This window comes from Squalius cephalus (genome assembly GCF_949319135.1).
Source record: "Squalius cephalus genome assembly, chromosome: 24".
Lineage (NCBI taxonomy): Eukaryota > Metazoa > Chordata > Actinopteri > Cypriniformes > Leuciscidae > Squalius > Squalius cephalus.
The window spans coordinates 4,437,540-4,460,154 of NC_137145.1; the positions used below are offsets into that span (position 1 = coordinate 4,437,540).

At 37.2% G+C, this 22,615-nt stretch overlaps 1 protein-coding gene across 3 annotated transcripts in view; it reads left to right on the plus strand.

Moving 5' to 3' along the window:
- epb41l4a (erythrocyte membrane protein band 4.1 like 4A) overlaps positions 1–22,615 on the plus strand; it is a 55,331-nt gene that overhangs the window by 31,459 nt on the left and 1,257 nt on the right. For 2 of the 3 annotated variants that reach the window (XM_079861216.1, XM_079861217.1), the window contains exons 9-22: positions 1–23; positions 1,120–1,211; positions 5,856–5,933; positions 6,642–6,757; positions 9,000–9,075; positions 10,513–10,590; positions 12,556–12,669; positions 14,609–14,659; positions 15,179–15,256; positions 15,497–15,616; positions 16,525–16,572; positions 16,652–16,720; positions 17,981–18,091; positions 18,998–19,076. The exon at positions 1–23 is cut by the window's left edge and continues 41 nt beyond it. In XM_079861216.1, the coding sequence (XP_079717342.1) occupies positions 1–23; positions 1,120–1,211; positions 5,856–5,933; positions 6,642–6,757; positions 9,000–9,075; positions 10,513–10,590; positions 12,556–12,669; positions 14,609–14,659; positions 15,179–15,256; positions 15,497–15,616; positions 16,525–16,572; positions 16,652–16,720; positions 17,981–18,091; positions 18,998–19,076 (1,133 nt within the window). The remainder of the gene's footprint in view (positions 24–1,119; positions 1,212–5,855; positions 5,934–6,641; positions 6,758–8,999; positions 9,076–10,512; positions 10,591–12,555; positions 12,670–14,608; positions 14,660–15,178; positions 15,257–15,496; positions 15,617–16,524; positions 16,573–16,651; positions 16,721–17,980; positions 18,092–18,997; positions 19,077–22,615) is intronic. The other variant, XM_079861218.1, reaches the window with a different exon arrangement.

Here is a 22,615-nt window from a genome sequence, read left to right on the forward strand (position 1 = left end):
AGCTGCGGGTTATGGGCAGAGATGTAAGTCTTCTTTTTAATAGAAAATCACAGTAAATTATATAACAAATTATAGATGTGTTTCAGATGTGTGATCTCAAAATCCCTTTCATTTACATGCAAACATTGCATTATACTATCGCCCCGCACTAGTCTGACAATGTGACTATAAGGGATGAAGATATTATAAACATTAACATCATGATTTTGTGTACAGCGTTTTGAAACCATGTGTTTTGTGAGAGCTATAGAAATATATTTGGCCTGTATTCAACAACACTATACTGAGACTTTGTTTCTCCATTCAAAGCAAGCAACAAAATTCATATATAACTGCTTTAATTTACTTTATTGCAACTGCTTCCATGACATCGATTTCCCCCAATCCTGACCGCTGGGAGGAAGATCCTTCATGAGGAGTCAATGAAAATCCCATTATTGATCGAGTGTTATGACTGGCCTTAAGCTTCCTTGACCCGTTTCCTCCAGGGGTTAATTTAACCTGCGAGCGAAGACGTCTTCTCATTCGAGGACTCGGCCCTTAATGACCCTCTTCACCTAACCTAGTGAGAACAGACTGACTAGAGCACATGACCACTGGTGATGGGACATCAGATATACAGTCAAACCAAAAATGATTCAGACACCAAATATCATTTGTAATATTTGTTGTACTAGTGGGTGCAGGACATTTATGCAAGTGAGGATAGCAAAATAAAGTAAACTGTGACATATTATACCCAAAAATTCATCATACAGTGACTACCATTTGGGACCAAAAATTATTCAGACACTTTGACCTGACCAATGTTTTTTTCTTTAATTGCTAATGCTCTTTTTACACACAGACTGAACAAAATGAAGCATTGCTTGGTAATTGGTTGAGCTAAACTGGTATTATCTAATTGTGTAGTTAAATTTAACAGCTGACAGATATTCAACATAATTCATGTGTGAGACAGTCTAACAGAAGGACGGACAAAACCAGTGAAATATCAACTGAGTTCATGTCATATTTTATTACCATTTTCTAATAATGTGCGAATTGTTGAAGGTGTCTGAATAAATTTTGGTTTGACTGTGCACATACAGATATCATAACTTCCTTGTTTCTTTGCAGTGTAATGAGACGTCGTTCTTCTTTGAAGCTCCCAGTAAGACGGCCTGCAAGAACCTGTGGAAGTGCTGTGTGGAGCATCATACCTTCTTTAGGTAGAACAACCATTCTCTAAATGATATCAAATGCAGGGTTATTATCGTCAGCTACTTTACATTTATGCATTTAGCAGACGCTTTTTATCCAAAGCAGTTCGTCAAGGAGCCAACAATATTCGTAAGATACTTTAATGGCTTAAGCAAGCTGGATGGGATGTGGGGAGGTTGGCAGTTCTCTCCACCAGAGAGGAATAGAGACTGTGAAAGTTTTCGAGAGTGAATTTTGGTCTCTCGTTCCAAAGGAACAATAAGGCGTCCCTCATTCAGTGACCTTAGCTGGCGGGAGGGAGTATAAACTTGTGGGAGAGAATTGTGGGAGGTGCTGTTTCAGTGGTACTTCTGAATGCCAGTGTTAAAGGAGTAGTTCACTTGAAAATGAAAATTAGCCCATGATTTACTCACCCTCTAGTCATCCTAGGTGTATATGACATTCTTCTATCAGACGAATACAATCGGAGTTATATTAAAAAATGTCCTGGCTCTTCCAAGCTTTATAATGGCAGTGAATGGCTGTTTCTGATTTGAGGTCCATAAAGTGCATCTATCCATCATAAAAGTGCATCTATCCTTCATAAAAGTGTATCTATCCATCATAAAAGTGCATCTATCTATCATAAAAGTGCATCTATCCATCATAAAAGTGCATCTATCCATCATAAAAGTGCATCTATCCATCATAAAAGTGCATCTATCCTTCATAAAAGTGCATCTATCCTTCATAAAAGTGCATCTATCCATCATAAAAGTGCATCTATCCATCATAAAAGTGCATCTATACATCATAAAAGTGCATCTATCCATCATAAAAGTGCATCTGTCCATCATAAAAGTGCATCTATCCATCATAAAAGTGCATCTATCCATCATAAAAGTGCATCTATCCTTCATAAAAGTGCATCTATCCATCATAAAAGTGCATCTATCCATCATAAAAGTGCATCTATCCATCATAAAAGTGCATCCATCCATCATAAAAGTGCATCTATCCATCATAAAAGTGCATCTATCCATCATAAAAGTGCATCTATCCTTCATAAAAGTGCATCTATCCATCATAAAAGTGCATCTATCCATCATAAAAGTGCATCTGTCCATCATAAAAGTGCATCTATCCATCATAAAAGTGCATCTATCCATCATAAAAGTGCATCTATCCTTCATAAAAGTGCATCTATCCATCATAAAAGTGCATCTATCCATCATAAAAGTGCATCTATCCATCATAAAAGTGCATCTATCCATCATAAAAGTGCATCTATCCATCATAAAAGTGCATCTATCCATCATAAAAGTGCATCTATCCTTCATAAAAGTGCATCTATCCATCATAAAAGTGCATCTATCCATCATAAAAGTGCATCTATCCATCATAAAAGTGCTCCACATGGCTCCTTCTGAAGTGAAGCAATGCGCTCGTGTATTTAAAACGTTATAAAGTAAAATAACTAGCTTCTGGCCAAACGAACATACGGATTTGACTTGAGTCTAAGCGCAACCTATGCGAGTAATGCGAGATATTTACTCTACGCCATGACGCACTACGCTACTTCTGACGTCATAAGTTGCGTAAGTTGCGCTTTAGGCGTAAGTAGACTTGGTCAGAAGCTAGTTATTTTACTTTATAAAGTTTTAAATATGAATATTTTTCTTACACAAACGCATTGCTTTGCTTCAGAAGGCCTTTATTAACCCCCCGGAGCCATGTGGAGCACTTTCATCATGGATAGATGCACTTTTATGATGGATAGATGCACTTTTATGATGGATATATGCACTTTTATGAAGGATAGATACACTTTTATGAAGGATAGATACACTTTTATGATGGATAGATACACTTTTATGAAGGATAGATACACTTTTATGAAGGATAGATACACTTTTATGAAGGATAGATACACTTTTATGATGGATAGATACACTTTTATGAAGGATAGATGCACTTTTATGAAGGATAGATGCACTTTTATGATGATAGATGCACTTTTATGAAGGATAGATGCACTTTTATGATGATAGATGCACTTTTATGATGGATAGATGCACTTTTATGGACCTCAAAACAGAAACAGCCATTTACTGCCATTATGGACATTTTTTAATATAACTCAGATTGTATTCGTCTGATAGAAGAATGTCATATACACCTAGGATGACTTCATGGGCTAATTTTAATGTTTGGGTGAACTATCCCTTTAAAGCCTTAAATTTGATTCTGGCGACAATCAAGAGATTGTAAATATATTTATGAATTAAAATAGATAGATGACAAAAACACTTTAAAGTTTTAAATAAAATTAAAATGAAACATAAAATATATATATATAAAAAAATAATACTTCTAATTCAAAATAAGTTAATATATCAATGATACTAAAAATTACACCAGTTCAAACAACCTCATGCCCTTTAAAAACATCTTAATCCTGTCTAAGCTTCTTGTTTTAGTGCAGAAAGCCAAAAGCGCTCCGTCCTGTACGTTCTCACAGAGAAACGCTGTGAACTCAAGGGCCCTTCAGATTCCCGGGGCTTTACTGAGACTCTCGTTTTCGGGGGCTGTTCTTCAATCCTCCCCTCGTCGCCTGGCGCGCTCAGAGTCGTCTCTGGTGTTTATTTCATCAGAGCGCTCCCAGAAGAGCTTTACGCCGCACAGAATGCAGGAGGCTGGAGATTTCAGCTGGTAATCCGCGTGTGAAACTTAAGATCGGGAAACACAAAGAGCGACGGGAGAGAGATTTAGATACGTTACATGTACACCTCCAAACTGTGTGAACAAAATACTAACATTTATTAGAATTATTGCTAACATCTTACAGTAAGTTCCCATTTGCTAACATCAGTTAATGCATTAGCTAACATGTCTTTTTTTTACATCATGTTAGTAAAAATGCAATTGTACATTGTTTGTTCATACACAGTTCGTAGATGTTGAAATTAACATTGACTTAAGATTAATAAATAGGTAACACTTAAAAATAAGGTTCGTTAGTTAACATTAGTTAACTATATTAGTTAACATGAAGTAATAATGAACTGCACGTACAGTGCTATGCATAAGTTTAGACACCCATACTAAAGTTGACTAAAAAGAGGAATAAAAAATCATCTTTTGGAAACTGAACTTAATGCCTTAATTTAAAAAATTTGGAAAAATCCAACCTTTAAGGACACCAGTTTTCTTTGTGAATGAATAATGTATCGTAAATAAATAAATGTTCTTCCTTAAAATACAGGGTGCATAAGTTTGGACACCCCTATGTTAAATTCCCATAGAGGCAGGCAGATTTTTATTTTTAAAGGCCAGTTACTTCATGGATCCAGGATACTATGCATCCTGATAAATTTCCCTTGGCCTTTGGAATTAAAATAGCCCCACATCATCACATAGCCTTCACCATACCTAGAGATTGCCATGGTTTTATTTCAGTTAGCCTAATAGCTGGTTTGATTTGCATTGAGAGATGATCTTATGGAAAGTACCCCATGCCAATCTCTAGGTATGGTGAAGGCTATGTGATGATGTGGGGCTATTTTAATTCCAAAGGCCAAGGGAACTTTATCAGGATGCATAGTATCCTAAAAAATAAATAAAATAAAAATACTTAAAAATAAAAATCTGCCTGCCTCTATGGGAATTTAACATAGGGGTGTCCAAACTTATGCACCCTGTATTTTAAGGAAGAACATTTATTTATTTACGATACAATATTCATTCGCAAAGAAAATTGGTGTCCTTAAAGGTTGGATTTTTCCTAATTTTTTAAATTAAGGCATTAAGTTCAATTTCCAAAAGATGATTTTTTATTCCTCTTTTTAGTCAACTTTAGCATGGGTGTCTAAACTTATACATAGCACTGTATACAGCATTTATTAATCTTTGTTAATGTTAATTTAAACATTTACTAATAATACTTTATTAAAATCTTGTTAACATTAGTTAATGCACATAACAATGAACAGCTGTATTTTTATTAACTAACATTAACAAAGATACTGTAATGAATGGATTGTTCATGGTTAGTTCATGTTAATTAATAGCCTACATTAACTAATGTTAACTAATGAACCTTATTGTAAAGTGTTACCAATAAATGCCATAGAAGTATTGTTCATTGTTAGTTCATGAATCCTTATTATAAAGTGTCACTGAATTATTGTATTGTTAGTGTTGTTTGCTATTGCTATTGTTCATATAACTTGTTCAGAGCTCAGTGGCAAACCTTGCTTGAACCGTTGAGCTGAAACAGGACTGTCCGGACTTCAAAACAAGCCAAATCATGTTCTGTCATCTTAACACAAAGATCTCTGAATGTTTTATCCAGCAATAGCACAGTCTTGTACAACATGCATCAGTTCTGGCCTGATCTCTCATTATGGTTTGGCTTTTAATTTCTCTGCTGGTTGGGATGTGTGTTTTATCAGAGCTGCATGTTTCCAGCTTTGGAATTTTAATGAGAGGAAAGCTCTCCTTAACACTCGTTCTGTAATTTACCTCATTAAAATATGGGTGTAAACAACAGATTTGCTCCACAGATGTTTGAAAGGAGCATCCATGTTTCATCAGAAGTACAAATTAAAAGGAGAATGGATAAATACATAAAAACCTGTAAATTAAAGCTTTCTTGTTCATCTAAATTACAGAATGCCAGAGAACGAGTCTAATTCGCTTACAAGGAAACTGTCCAAATTCAGCTCTCTGGGCTCGAAGCATCGCTACAGGTTAGTAAAAGAGAGATGAAATGAATTCAGAAGGGTATTTTTAAAGAAATTAATGATTTTATTCAGCAAGCATGCATTGAATTGATCAAAAGTGACAGTAAAGACTTTTATAATGTTACAAAAGATTTCTATTTAAAATAAACGCTGTTCTTTTGAACTTTCTATTTATTGAAGAATCCTGAGAAAAATAAAGTAGCACCGTTTTCACTCAAATATTAAGTAGCACAACTTTTGTCAAAAACATTAAATAATCTTACCAACCCTAAACTGTGTAGAAGCAGTCATACATCTATAGTCAGATAAAAACACATGAGTTAATGAGAAATTACATTCAATATGTACAGACAGAGATATTAGTCACAGACAGTGATATAATACTGAACGTCTGTTAAACAGCAGTGACTCATGTCCTTTATTCTCAGGGTTAGTCATTAAACAAACTAGCTTAAACGGCGGCGTCACATCCATCAAATGTGGGCCAAACTCAAAAGAAAAGAAGGTCAAATAATTGGCAAATTGACAGCACCTTTGCAACACTGAATCAACCACTAAACACCAGTTGTAAAAGGAACAGTTCACCCAGAATCATTTATTTAATTTCATACAGGTTTGGAACAACATGCTGTTTATTTTTGAGTGAACCATTCCTTTAATGTTATGTATTTTTACAGTGATGCAGGAAGACATAATGTGTGTTTCTGCTTCTAGTGGAAAAACTGCAACGCAAATAGTAAGAGAGCCGTCTGTGACTCTCCCTCGACCCGACCTACAGGTGATCCGAACCCGCAGCAAGACCTACCAGAAGAGAAGCGCACCGCCTGCAGGTCAGATGCGTTTACTGTTACACTCGTCTAACATTGTGTGCTCTGAGACAACCAAACACACACTACACCCTAGCAACTACATCACAACCATACACTACACCCTAGCAACTACCTGCCAACAACACACTAGCACCCTAGCAACTACCTGCAACCACACAGAGCACCCTAGCAACTACCTGACAACCACACACTACACCCTAGCAACTACCTGACAACCACACAGAACACCATAGCAACCACACACTACACCCTAGCAACTACCTGATAACCACACAGAACACCATAGCAACCACACACTAGCAACTACCTGACAACCACATACTACACCCTAGCAACTACCTGCAACCACACACTACTCCCTAGCAACTACCTGCAACCACACACTATACACTAGCAACTACCTGCAACCACACAGAACACCTTAGCAACTACCTGGCAACCACACAGAACACCCTAGCAACTACCTGGCAAACACACAGAGCACCCTAGCAATTACTTTGCCATAACACAGACCACCCTAGCAACCACACAGAACAACACCCTAGCAACTACTTATCCATCACACAGACCACCCTAGCAACCACACAGAACAACACCCTAGCAGCTACCTAGCAAATTACAAACACATTAGCAACAACCTAGCAATCACACAAGCAACCTATCAACTACCTAGCTAGCTACCACACAAGACACGCTAGCAACCACATAAAACACTCAAGCAACTACCTAGAAACCATACAAACACCTTAGCAACTACATAGCAACCACACAGAACAGCCTGGTAACTGCATGGCAACCACACAAAACACTCTAGCAACTACCTAGCAACCACAAAGAACATACTGGTAACTATCTAGCAATCACACAAAACACCTTAGCAACCACACAGAATACCCTAGCAATAACTTAACAGCCATACAAAACACAGTAGCAACTACTTAGCAACCACACAAAACACCCTAGTAACTATCTGTCACCTGTACAGAACACATTGGTAACTGCATAACAACCACAGAAAACACCCTAGCAACCACAGAGAATATCTTAGCAGCTACTTAGCAACAGTACAAACTACAAAACCCCAGCAAGTACCTAATAACCATACAAAACACACAAGCAACTACTTAGCAACCATACAGAACACCCTAGCAACTACCTGGCAACCACACAAAACACCCTGGTAACTGCATAGCAACCACACAAAACACCCTAGCAAGTAGCAAACCACAAAATACCCTAGCTAGCAGCTGCGTAGCAAGAGTATAAATCCTCAGCAACTACCTAACAGCCATTCAAATCACACTAGAAACTACTTAGCTAACACACAGAACACCCTAGCAACTACCTGGCAACCACACATAACACCCTAGCAACCACCCAGAATACCCTAGCAGCTATGTAGTAACCACACAGAACATCCTAACAACTACGTGACAACCACACAGTATACCCTAGAAACTATCTATTAACCGCACAGAACGCCCTAACATCCACACAGAACACCCTAGCAACTACCTGGCAACCACACAGAACACCCTAGCAACCACACAGAATACCCTAGCAGCTATGTAGCAACCACACAGAACACCCTATCAACTACATGACAACCACACAGCATACCCTAGAAACTATCTATTAACCACACAGAACACCCTAACAACCACACAGAACACCCTAGCAACTACCTGGCAACCACACAGAACACCCTAGCAACCACACAGAACACCCTAGCAACTACCTGACAACCACACAGAACACCCTGGCAACTGTATAGCAACATCTCCTCATGGCAGGATTGCGTTGAATATCTCATGTTGTTGGACTTTGACAACTGTTTGGACTCGTACAACGAAACCTTAAAAGAAACCCTGAGTGTCACATGACCTGCAGCTCAGGTGTGCGATCGGTCAGTTTGGTTCCACCTGAGCTGGTAAAACCACCTTCACTTCAGCGCTCCACAGGCATGTGATTGAGATCAACACTGTTGTTGCTTGGCTGAGACAGGAATGTGTGTGTGTGAAGCGAGTCGCACCTGACCTCCACGCATGAGCTCAAACGCAGCTCCATTGTTCTGTTCAAACGGCCTTCAGACGGCAATCTCTTGACACAACAGAGGAAAGCCGTGAGAGGCGGATACAGATGGACTCAGCCAGTGTGATTAGGTTAACTGGATGGAGACGCTAATATCAGATTGATGTCTTTGGCCACAATAGCACTCATGTTTCGGAAATATGTGCTTTAGGACGGACCAACGGAGGCCAGACGGTCACAAAGAGCGAGAACCAGTCCAAAATCACAGCACTTACACCAGTCAAGAGGTATTAAACTCCTTCATTAAACCATCCAGAGACTGTTTTATTGTTCTTAAATGGCAAACAATGACTTTCTTCCTCAAAACACTCTGAAATGAGGTCTCAATTGTTTCTCATAGGCCGCATTTACACTGCAGGTCTTGATGCCCAATTTAGATTTGTTTGATGACCAGCTTACATCTTTTAAAAGTGACCCATATCTGATATTTACATTCACTACACACTTGCCGAAACAACCCAAGGTAGACGAACTGACCCGGAAAATCTTAGGCCAAAAAGAAAGTAAAAACAGCGCAGATGAAATGATAATCCGCACCATCTTTAAAGGTCAGCAAAACATTGGGTTGAGCCTTTGTCCTCCATTGCACCATTAAAAAGAGTCATGTGATCGCGATTGGTGTCCACCGTCACCAAACGAGTTGCATTGATGGAAATATCCGATCTGTCCGCTTGCATGGCAGACGCAAATGCACGTATCCGATTCATATCAGATTTATTTCCACATTTGAATGAGGCCTGAAACCAATTTGAGAAATACCCGAATCCAGGTGCTTTTTTCTTGATAACATGTTCGTGGGTCAAAGCCGATCTGTGCCACATGGGAGGAAACAATCGGAATTGAGTCATTTGAAGCATGTAGTGTAAATGCGGCCACATCAATGATATCAATAGATACTGTGCTGAATTTCCTGCTTCTAAGGCCCTGTTTCCAGCCGGTATTAAGATGTTTTGGTCGATCGGATCACAAGTGGAATACAGGAGTAAACGGGGTCTAAAACATTTTGATCTTGTCCACTTTCTGCCACTTCCAGAGGGAGTGGAAAACACATTAGACGCTCATGTGGTCGAATGTGTTCAAACAGCCACTAAAGACCGTCTACTGACCGAATGAGTGAACATTATGGGAAGAGCTCTAGACAGAAGGGATTTAAACTTTATCGGCTGAAGACCCAAGTTTGTTTTAAAGACTAAAAACGTACCAAACACAATGTTCTCTCTCCATTCCTGATTTCTAACACACACTCACTCGGCGTGATCTCGCGGCTCAGAGCAGAAACTAAAGCTGATTCTCTCCGTATGTTTTTCCGTCGTCTCCGAGTGTATTCATATGTAAATTGCGTGAGCTTATTTTGTCCATAAGATCGAAAGATCTGAAAAAGCCCATATATTTACTGGCCATAGACCCTCCCCTCTAAGAAATCAGGACAGAAGTGGTTGAAAGTGGACAGAAGAGACGGATTAAAACACCAGGTGTAAACGGGAATGTGTCTCCCTCGTCTACTTGTGATCTGATCGACCAAAACATCTCAATACCAGGTGTAAACAGGGCCTAAGATCTAATTTCAGAGTGTTTTTTAGAGAACTGTGAAATAGTAAAACATGCTTTTTGCAAACTATCACACGTCAACATTCTGCATCGTGTTTCATTGTATTTTCCCAAAGTCCCAATGCAAAGACAGACAGCACTTCAGACCAGCAGAACAAGCCCAGTGCACCATGGGAGGAAGACGCCCCACAGAGGTACAGTCCTGATCATGATTATGTGTTCAGAAGTTAACAATATATCAGGTTTATTTACCATGGTACTCTTGCATTCATATTTGAATTTTTTAGGTTTAATTGTATGCTATTATAGTAGTTATTCATATTTTGAGTGAGCATATTTAAAATCTTTATTCTACTTTAAGTTTAAGTTTTAGTTATTTTATGCGCTTTTGTTATTTTTATAAAATTAAAATTAATATTTCTATTTGGCTTTAATTTATTTAATTTATATTTTAGTTTTAGTCATTTTAGTTTCAATTTAAACATATTTCAGTTATTTGCCAAGGCAACATTTCTAAGTTTTTCATGTAATATTTATATTTTATTTTATTCCAATCCAATTTTTTTTCAGTTACAGAAAACATTTTTTTAGATAGTTTTAGTTAACAGTAACTAGTAGTAGTTTTATAATAGTTGTATTAATATTGCCTTTTATTTTTATAATTTTAGTTTTCATGTTAATTTTGTTGTTTTTGTTTGTTAATAATTCGTTATGTGCTTATGTAATTTTATTATAATTATTATTTTTTTAAAATATTGCTATTTAGGTTCATTTAGTTTTATTTCAGTTTTAGTTTAATTTTCCAATTAATAATTTTAGTGCTTCAACACAAACTTCTTTCAGTTTATTGCCAAGGCAACATTTCTAATTTTCAAGTTTTTCCAACTCATATTTATATTTTATTTTATTTCAGCTAGGGGTGTCGCAATATACCGGTATTGACGATAATCGTGATATTCAAAGCATGAAATATCGACATCGTGTTAATTTAGAGCAATACAATATACCGGTATTGGCGATATTGGCGTTTTCTAGACGCAGCGCTCGTCCGCGCCCGCGCAGCTAGAGTGAAACACTCTGTCCACACCCGAAAAAAAGTAAGCTGAGCTCGCCAGTATTAACAACAGAGTTCTTCGGCTTCAAAGAAAACAGCACCTTTGAGGTGGTCGCACACCCGACGAGAAGCGCAGCGCCACGTCTTTAAAATTCGAACACATTCTGTATGAGTGTACACACACCGGACGAGAAGCACAGCGCGGTTCTATTCGGCGTCTGTCCGCGGCGCCCAGCAACGGCTCAGGACCTTGTTCAAAATCCTGCCGCGACACAGAGCGCAGAAAAAAGTGTTCAGATCACAGACTCAGCAACTATTGTATTTAATTGTACAGTATAATCATAACATAGTACAGACATTATCTCAATTCCATAATGTCCTTAAACATAATGATATTGCTGGCCATAAACTGAGAAAGTGCGTGTCCGGTGTGCAATACCTCGTGTTGTCATAGACGCGGCTATTATTTTACTAGTCATCATGGAATGGGAAACGTGACATTAACTGTTAACAGGGGGTTTCTGTGTTCATATATTTAATAAAGGGTGATTATTAAAATTAAGAACCCCGTTTTCTTTACTCATCTTATTTTTGTATTTGTATTTGCACTTGATTTTTTTATTCAAATCTGCTATCTGCATGACTTTATTGGCGCCAGTGCAACAACAGGTTTAAGAGCTTTTCAGTTCTTCAGGAAACCTTCAGACAGTGTTTGGCTTCAGTTTGAAACCAGATAAACTTCACATGCTTGTCTTCCTTCACAAAAATTTGCCATAGATTGAGTACCCCCCCCCCCCCCCCCCCATAGATTCTATAGATATCGCGATATATCGATATCGTGAATTCTTTTGGCCACAATAACCGTGGTGTGAAAAATCTAACATCGTGACAGCCCTAATTTCAGCTATATTTTAATGAACAGAAATGTGTTTAATAGTTTTAGTAAACGATGATAACCCTGAATAACACTGATTCATATTCATGAACGGTGATATTTGATGGTATTCCATGCACACATAAACAAACTAATGCCACTGTAGTGTTTGCTTCTGTTTTCTGTGCATTCTTGTCTCCTCTAATCTGTCCTGTCTTTGTTTTTCCTCAGCGGACTGTACAACTCGGCCAGTGAGCGGAACAAATCTCCCAAATTCCCAAAAGCTCACAGACGTTCACCCTCAGGGGGCAGCGAGAACGAGACGTCCCACTCGGCCCGCCGCAGGTGTGCGCTCATGTGCTCAAGGGTGCACCATTGTGTTCACATGCATTTCCTTTCTGCATTAAGACTCATTTATGACCTTAGCTGTGTCCGAAATCACCCCCGATACCCTCATTCACTAATCCCTACATTACTCCACTAATATAGTCCACTTGAAGGAGTGAATGAAAACGAGTGTGTGAATTTGGACTGTGAGTCGAAGGACGGGCTTCTGCTTTTGTGTAGTTTGTGCTGTTTAACAATCATTTGAAACTTAGCAAACTGACAGCTCCAGTAGTAATGAAAAGATTTATCTTCAACTCTGGCATGGAAACTAGCATGTATAAACCTTAATTGTGACCCTGGACCACAAAACCAGTCACATGGGTACATTTTTTGAAATTGAGATATATACATCATACAACATGTATGATAGGTTTGTTATGATAGGACAATATTTTGCCGAGATATTTGAAAATCTAACGGTGCACAAAGATTGAAACATTGAGAAAATCGCCTTTAAATTTGTCCATTTATGTTGCCGATTGTGCTGCATTCACTCACAAAAATAAATGTTTTATATATTTACTGTAGGAAATTTACAAAATATCTTAATGGAACATGATCTTTACTGAATATCCTAATGATTTTTGCCATAAAAGACAAATCGATAATTTAGACCCATGCAATGTATTGTTGGCTATTGCCACAAATAAACCCGTGCCACATGTGACTGGTTTTGTGATCCAGGGTCACAATTAATAAGCTATAAGTTTTATATAAGTTTAATAAGAGTAAGTTATACCTGTGTGATATTACGCTGTACCCACATTGGACCAGCGGTTTGGAAAATGTATCTTCTGGGTAGACGCGGGAATTCATTCGGCACGCAACACTCACAGTGCATTATGGGTATTCTTTAGCTGTTAAATGTACACTTGTTATTGTGGTGCATTATGGGATTTAATGAGTGCACTCGATATCATCCACTATGGTTTCGGACACCACTACAAATGGTTGTCCTCTCAAATAGGGCCCTGTTTGGGTATAGGGGCGATTTCGGACACAGCCCTTGAGTCTTAATGCAGTTTGAGGAAGCACCTAAGAGTCTTTTGAACAGAGGCAATGACTTCGCAGGCAGCGTTTTCACACGAAGGTTCCTCACGAAACTGATTTCGGACAGATTTCAGAACGGTGTAATGATCTGCAGCACAATAGAACACAACATTTGTTGAAAACTATGCAAATCATTTAATTTCTACAATAGTATTTTCTCGCTAGAGATCACATCAGAAGTGGAAAATGTACATTTACACACATCTTTCAGATGCAATCTTTACTTTTTAGCTCAACTGTCACAGAATAGAAAGCACAGGATTGTGGGATATCAGTCAGATGAAGGTATCTCAGGAGACCTAACATTGGATCCGTCCTCTCTTGGAAAGAGAGTCCTCTCTGAATCTAGATGCATTTGCTCCCTCTAGTGGAAATAAAATGGAGCAAACGTCCTTTGTACTACGAAGCCAAACACAAAGAGTTCTGAATTATTCCTTTAGTCTGTTTAATAATTGATAACACCCTGAATATGTTACAAATGGCATCATGTAAACATGATTTGATATTTCTAGAATGATTATTTTTCAGCTAAAGTCTCATTGTCTGGAAGTAAAGGAGCTTAAACTTACTCTACACTCTCAAACATAAAGGTTCTTTATTGGCATCGATGGTTCCATGAAGAACATTCCATGGAATCTTTCCATTTTTTTCTGAACCTTTATTTTTAAGAGTAGTAGTTCTGAGTTTTTAGTTCCACACGCGAGGAACTGATGAAACAGTGGCTGAGGATAAATAAATACTGATAAATCCTCCAAGCATCGCAGGCGTTTGTGTCTGTCTGTCTGTCTGAGATGATAAAACGGTCAGTGTTTCTCTTTAAACGCCCTTCCTTGTGTTGTTTCTCCAGGAGAGGTCAAACCACTGACGACCCACAGGCCAACAAGCAACACAGGAGGAGGTTCACTTCTATTCACTCGCTCCTTTAGATTCACAACTAATATAATATTGCAAAAAGGAAACAATCAGTGTTTGGTGTCTCACGGCTCGTTGTTTTTCTGATATATTTCTTTTCAAGACAAGTTTGTCACTGGCCGTTTTATTTTATGTATTTATTTACTGCATTTTGAGGCAAAATCTGCTGAATGAATCGTGTTAAACAGCTGAGTGTGAATCACAGTTTTTGGGAGATGAAAGCACACTCAGATTCACCAAAATGTTTAATAAATGACCATGCATGTAGATTGAGATGTGTAATTTTTAATTTTTTTATTTTATAAAGAAGAGGTTCATACTCAATTATTTTTAAGAACATCTAATTTGGAGCTCAGATGCCATTTTTAATCTTGTATTACAATTTTTTGTTTCATTTTGTTTTTGCAAAACTGATGTTGATAAACATTCTAGAACGATCCAGGAATGTGTGTCCCTCTTTCGTTCTGTCCTGTCACCTTTTGACCCCTCTGATTTGCCCCTTTAGATCCCGTTCCCGTGGCAACACCAGCAGCGGCAGCGAATCCGAGAATTCCAACAGGGAGCATCGTAAAAAAAGAAACCGGTGGGTGAATCCACTGAGCTTTCGGGACAGTGAAATTCAGAGGGCTGCTGTCCTGGTGCTCTCGTGAAATATATGCACAGTATAAATTATGCAATTCATGGTTTTAATGGAAATTGGGAAAGTCTTTGGGAAAAGCAGGGCATCTTTTCTGTCTGAAACTGAAAGAAAGCATGAATTTGAATGACAGTCTCAGTGCATTCACTAGTAAATCTCTGTAATGAATGTGTGTGTGCGCTGCAGGTCCCGTCAGGAGAACGAGATGGTGGATTCTGGTCCGCAGTGGGAGGTTGTGCTGCGCAGACAGAAAGAAAAAACACCAAACGATCCCAACCATCGCCGCTCACGGCACCGCTCACGATCGTAAGCGTGAAATGATTAACCCTGTTAACCCCTGATCATTTAGTTTCTATGGAAACGCTATTGAACCTTTAGACCAAAAAAAAAAAAGATTGCATATGTTTTATTCGTCGACTATCATATTTGATACATCAGCCTTTAATATAGTATGATATAGTGAGAATATGGAGGAAAAAAATCCTCTATTTTTATTCAGAGGCCCAAACTGAGTAAGAATATGCAGTTGCTGATAACTGCATATGGCTAAAAAAGTATGATATTCTGATAGCTTGTAATCTAAATCTTAATATCAGTATAGCTGATTACTTAAATAAAATGTATATACATATCTACGTATATTTTCACTTTCAATCATATGTCTCAATCATATATTTTCACTTTTAATCATATGTCTTGGTAAGATGATATTTAAATGCTCAGTTTTATGATCAAAGCTCTGTATTTTCAAAACATATAATGTAATGCAGTTCAATATTCAATGGAACTGATGGATCATATTTTATACTCGCATGATTTTTCTATAAAATTATGTATGGATAATCAAGTCAAGTTCAGTTGCTTCAGTCCAGTAGGTGTCCATATTGAAATATTACTAGCAATATAAAAGTTATTCTTACATCTGCTTTTTAAAATCAGTAAAGATTTCACAGCAAAAACACCTGAAGATGGACATTTTTACAAGGCTTTTAGTTGCTAAAAAAAAAAGTATAAACTATGAATCAGAGGACAGAAGGCATGTGTAGATTGTGTGCAACAGTTTTTTTCAGCAAAGTATTGATCATGTTGATTATTCAGGCCTTCAAATTGTACATATCAAATATGATACAGTAGATTTATAGGGTTGAATAATTACAAATCTATGATATGATCTACGTCTTATACCAGTCTTTGAACTGTTTCTCTTGATGTAGACGAAGCCCTGACGTTCAGGCTAAAGAGCAGCTCTGGAAACACATCCAGTGAGTTTAACGTCACTCTCGTCACTAGTGTTATTAATAAATCAATCTTCGGTGATGATCATTTTATGTTTGTGAACAGGAAGGACCTGATCGATCCTTCCGGTCTCTCCGAGGAGCAACTGAAGGAAATTCCGTACAAGAAAGTGGAGTGAGTCAAATCAAACTGTCCTATGACGTGCTAACCTACAATTGTCAGGTTGATATTGTCAGATTGCATTTTTTTACTTAAACTATTTTTTACCACATAAACTATTTAGCATATCCGAAAAAACGTCGAATGTAGCCGTTAAAAATTCAATTCAATTCACATTTATTTGTATAGCGCTTTTCATAATACATATTGTGAAAAGCAGCTTTACAGAAAATGCATGCGTCTACATTACAATTCAGAGTGATCTGTTATCAGAGGTGACTGTGTCCAAGTTATGGATTTCAAAAATGCACATATACAAATCACACATTCGGCTAATAATGTATTAATTTAAACAATGTATTAATTTAAGGCAAAAACAATGCGCTCACAATGTTTGTTAACCAAGGATTAGGATATACAGAACATGTTTGCCTTGGTGAAAAAGAAAAAAAGTTTTTTCCTGCAAATGTAATTCCTGTGTAAATACATTTATACCTATACTGCATCACATTAATATGTTACTTAATTAAACCGCCGTGAAACGTGTCTTTTGACTTCAGATGCTCCATTCCGCTTAGTGATGAAAAGTTCATATATTTTATTTAATTGTGATTTAATTAAGATGAAAGAATGACTTTTCTAGAAATCAATGTTAAATGAAATTATTTAAAAATATTAAAAATAATTTAGTTGCAGTATATGTGTGAAATCATTCAAGAGCGAATGGGAAACTATCATTATATATGGACTGATTATATATGGACTTTGTCTATTTTGAAATAAAATATAAAAAAACATCATAAAACATCAAATATTTCCACAAATAAAACCCCAAATTGTTATATTTGATAACACGGTTGCAAACATGTATGTAAAGAATGTTTGTTGGAGTGTTAAAGTGGGCTTATCTTGGGATGGTTCAGATCTCATGTGAGTGACAGGCTGTCCCGCCCTCGCTAGTGAACACGCCATCAGAGAAGAGATGTCGCTGCAAGAGAGAGGGGAAGATATTCTCATTAAAGATTACGAGGCACATGAATAATAAAAAAAAAAGATGATGTCTGTCAGTGTGTAAAAATCCCCAGTGCATTACACTGAAAATAAGTGTCCATAGAAAACATGCATTATTCCTGTCCCTGGTGAGCTGCATGTAAACCGGATGTTTTAGGATATCAGTCTGAGGAACGCTGAGTTTGCAGTAACCCGGAAAGTATGCTTTTAAAGACTAGGGCCCATGGTAGAAAAATGCAAACCACTGCATGTATCTCATTTCAGGACTCAAGGTGACCCAATCAAGATCCGCCATTCACATTCTCCCAGGAGCTTCCGGCAGTTTCGACGCTCCCACTGTTCGGATGGCGAGAGGTCTGTGCTCTCCGAGGTCAAGTAAGTCCTGAAGGATTTTTCACACTCACTCACTGTCACTGTTCTTCATTTTAAAGTATTATGTCCTTGATTTTGTTTTTGGGCTCTACAAGAACAGGTTTTCATGCTTAAATGTTAAAAAAAAACACATTATTTTCCCCATATTCTGCATTGTTGCAGCTCGTCTCTTCCCAGTCTGTCAGTAACGCTCTGTTTAGTTCCTGTCTCTATGAAGCTCCTCCTTCTGAAAAGCGCACTGCTCTGATTGGTCGGCTGGACCAGTGTGTTGTGATTGGTCAATCACTTTGAGTGTGTTTTGGAAATGTTACCATAATTAGATCCAGGGTGGAAAAAACAGCAGCTGCATCCGAAATCGCATACTTCCCTACTATATAGTAGGCGAAAAACATTATGGGCCCTATTTTAAGGATCTAAGCGCATGGTCTAAAGCGCAGGGCGCAAGTTCACTTAGGGCGTGTCCGAATCCACTTTTGCTAGTTTAACGACGGGAAAAATGGTCGGCGCACCCGGCGCATGGTCTAAAAGGGTTGTCCCTATTCTCTTAATGAGTAATGGGTGTGTTTTGGGATTTACGTGTGTTAAACCAATCAGTCTCTCATTTCCCATTCGCTTTAAATGCCAGTTGCACTCGCGCCATGGCAGATTCGCTATTTACATGACGGAATTTGATAGTGGAAAGACCGAACGCGTCTCCAGAGAGCAAACGGATCTGCTCGTGCGCGAGGTTAAAGTGCGGAAGCAGAACATCTACAGGACAAGCCGGATTCAACATATCTTTACACAATAATTATCTTTTACATTGTAGTCCTGTTTTATCCAGCAACAATACACACTAAAGAAAGATGAACATGTGAAAAAGCATAATAGGTCCTTTTTAATGCTCTTTCCACTTCTTGATGTCTGCAGCTCTCGGACGGATCTGGTTCCTCCTCTCCCTGTGACCCGCACCGCAGACGTGCCCGGCTCCAGCGCGACCCCTGCGCAGGTCAGACGCCCTCCTTTCTTCATCACTGCAGACACCACCTTAATTATTTAACTCGTGAAAGGTTTCATTGCTTATTTAAATATTAACCTTTAGAGTCAGAGTCATAAAGACTATATCATATTCTGTCATTTCTGATGAGTTTCTTTGGGTTTTAAAAGACAATTACTTGCACTGACACTACAGTTCAACTAAACTTAAACTGAATTGAGCTGAATGATTTCTGAAGGGTCATGTGACACTGAAGACTGGAGTAATGATGCTGAAAATTCAGCTTTGATCACAGGAATAAATTACATTTGAAAATATATTACAACAGAAAACTATGGAAGCTTGTTTCCGCCACAGAATAATAACATGCAATTGCAATTGTGAGTTTATATCACACAATTCTGAGAAAATATGCCAGAATTGTGAGATATAAACTTGCAATTGCATGTTATGAAGTCAAAATTGTGAGATATAAAGTCAGAATTGCGAGTTGATTTTGTTGCAATTCTGACTTTATATCTCACAATTCTGACTTTATATCTCACAATTCTGACTTTATATCTCACAATTCTGACTTTATATCTCGCAATTCTGACTTTATATCTCGCAATTCTGACTTTATATCTCACAATTCTGACTTTACATCTCACAATTCTGACTTTATATCTCACAATTCTGACTATATCTCACAATTCTGACTTTATATCTCACAATTCTGACTTTACATCTCACAATTCTGACTTTATATCTCACAATTCTGACTTTATATCTCACAATTCTGACTATATCTCACAATTCTGACTTTATATCTCACAATTCTGACTTTATATCTCACAATTCTGACTATATCTCACAATTCTGACTTTATATCTCACAATTCTGACTTTATATCTCACAATTCTGACTATATCTCACAATTCTGACTTTATATCTCACAATTCTGACTTTATATCTCACAATTCTGACTTTATATCTCACAATTCTGACTTTATATCTCACAATTCTGACTTTATATCTCACAATTCTGACTTTATATCTCACAATTCTGACTTTATATCTCACAATTCTGACTTTATATCTCACAATTCTGACTTTATATCTCACAATTCTGACTTTATATCTCACAATTCTGACTTTACATCTCACAATTCTGACTTTATATCTCACAATTCTGACTTTATATCTCACAATTCTGACTTTATATCTCACAATTCTGACTTTATATCTCACAATTCTGACTATATCTCACAATTCTGACTTTATATCTCACAATTCTGACTTTATATCTCACAATTCTGACTTTATATCTCACAATTCTGACTTTATATCTCACAATTCTGACTTTATATCTCACAATTCTGACTTTATAACATGCAATTGTGACTTTATATCTCACAATTCTGACTTTATATCTCACAATTCTGACTTTATATCTCGCAATTCTGACTTTATATCTCACAATTCTGACTTTATATCTCACAATTCTGACTTTATAACATGCAATTGTGACTTTATATCTCACAATTCTGACTTTATATCTCGCAATTCTGACTACCGTATATCTCACAATTCTGACTTTATATCTCACAATTCTGACTTTATATCTCACAATTCTGACTTTATAACATGCAATTGTGACTTTATATCTCACAATTCTGACTTTATATCTCACAATTCTGACTTTATATCTCACAATTCTGACTTTATATCTCACAATTCTGACTTTATATCTCACAATTCTGACTTTATATCTCACAATTCTGACTTTATATCTCACAATTCTGACTTTATATCTCGCAATTCTGACTTTATATCTCACAATTCTGACTTTATATCTCACAATTCTGACTTTATAACATGCAATTGTGACTTTATATCTCACAATTCTGACTTTATATCTCGCAATTCTGACTAGGGCTGGGCGATAAAACGATAACGATATGTATCGCGATAGACACGTAATCGATATCAATAAAAAATGCGTTCGATAAAACGTTCGATAATTTTTTTTTCTTCGTCGGAAGAAACCAGAGGTTGCGAAGCAAATTTGGGGAAAGAACAAATAAGGCACTCAACTCTCTGGTCACCTTGCAACGTAGGGGGTGACACGCTAACAGCCAGTCAGTGTGGTTGCGCAATATTGTTGTCTCGTGTTGGATTCTTCAGTAACAGAACCGGCGTGGAGTGATACAGCGATTGTTGATAAAACAGGAAAAGTCAGCTCGCCTGACTTCAAGTCTGACCGTAGTCAGACCAATGTCGTCTGCAAATTATGCAAGACCGTCGTCAGTTTCTCTGTTATTCGCGTGCTGATGAGCTGTTCTAACGTGTGCGTTTCTCAGCGCGTACATGTGAAGGTCAGATGCACTAAAAGCCTGTCTACCAGCGCCTGAATACTGGACTAAGTTATATTTCGAGTCTTATTGTGCTAATACTGTTATATACACACAAGGTTTACATAAACTAGTCGGATATGTCTAAAGTGAAAGCAAACTTGAGAAAATTGAGAGAAAATCTGCTTGTCAAATGCGTGTATAATTAGACGCGTCGCGCGCAGCTCTTAAAGAGACAGTAGTAATAGTAAACACGTGCCGCTTGTCCTTAAAGGGACAGTTCACCCAAAAATAAAATTTCTCTCATTATTTACGCACTCTAATGTTGTTCCAAACCTGTATTAATTTCCTTCTTATATTTTCTAATATTAATATTTTGAAGAATGTGGGTATCCAAACAGTAAACAGAGCTATCCCTTTAATGTTAATAAAACAACAAAATGCAAAGTGAAAATCATTCACTGCTCTTGACTGATAACTTTAATAGTAGCTTTAATAAGTATCAATGTATCATTTATACAGTGAAGTCTGTTTTGTTTTATTTTCATATTTGTTCATTTAATTACTTTCGTCAATGCTACTGTTAAATACACCTACTGTAGCTGAAAACATAAAGCACTGTTTATTAATCTGTATATTAAGTTGTGTACGTGTAATGTGTATCTTTGATCTTAATATTTAATAACAAAGAACATAATGAGAATTTTTTTTTATCTTCGCCCCTGTCTGCTGTTTACATTTTGTTAACTAAGGCTTTGAGCATTACAGCCAAACTAATGTCCATATTTTAAAAACAGTCACAAAATAGTAAAACCAACATAAAAAAGAATCGTGATAAAATCATGAATCATAATATTATGTTTGCCATATCGCCCACCCCTTTATTAAGCATTTCTTACGTATTCTTTCATTTTGCACCTTAATGTTAAGAGATAATTGTTAAGTGTTCATTGTGATTTTAGACTAATTATTTGAGTGAGTGTTTTCCATGGTCATGTTGACATTTTTGCCTTTATAACTGATGGGATTATAATCAGAGGTAGGTTAAGTTTAAAATAAAAAATCTTTAAATGTAATATATTTGTCTCCTGGACTGGTCCTTGTTTGAAATATGTCATAAAAAATATCAATAATTATCGATATCGACCGATATGAAACACTTATATCGTGATACAGTTTTCAGCCATATCGCCCAGCCCTAATTCTGACTACCGTATA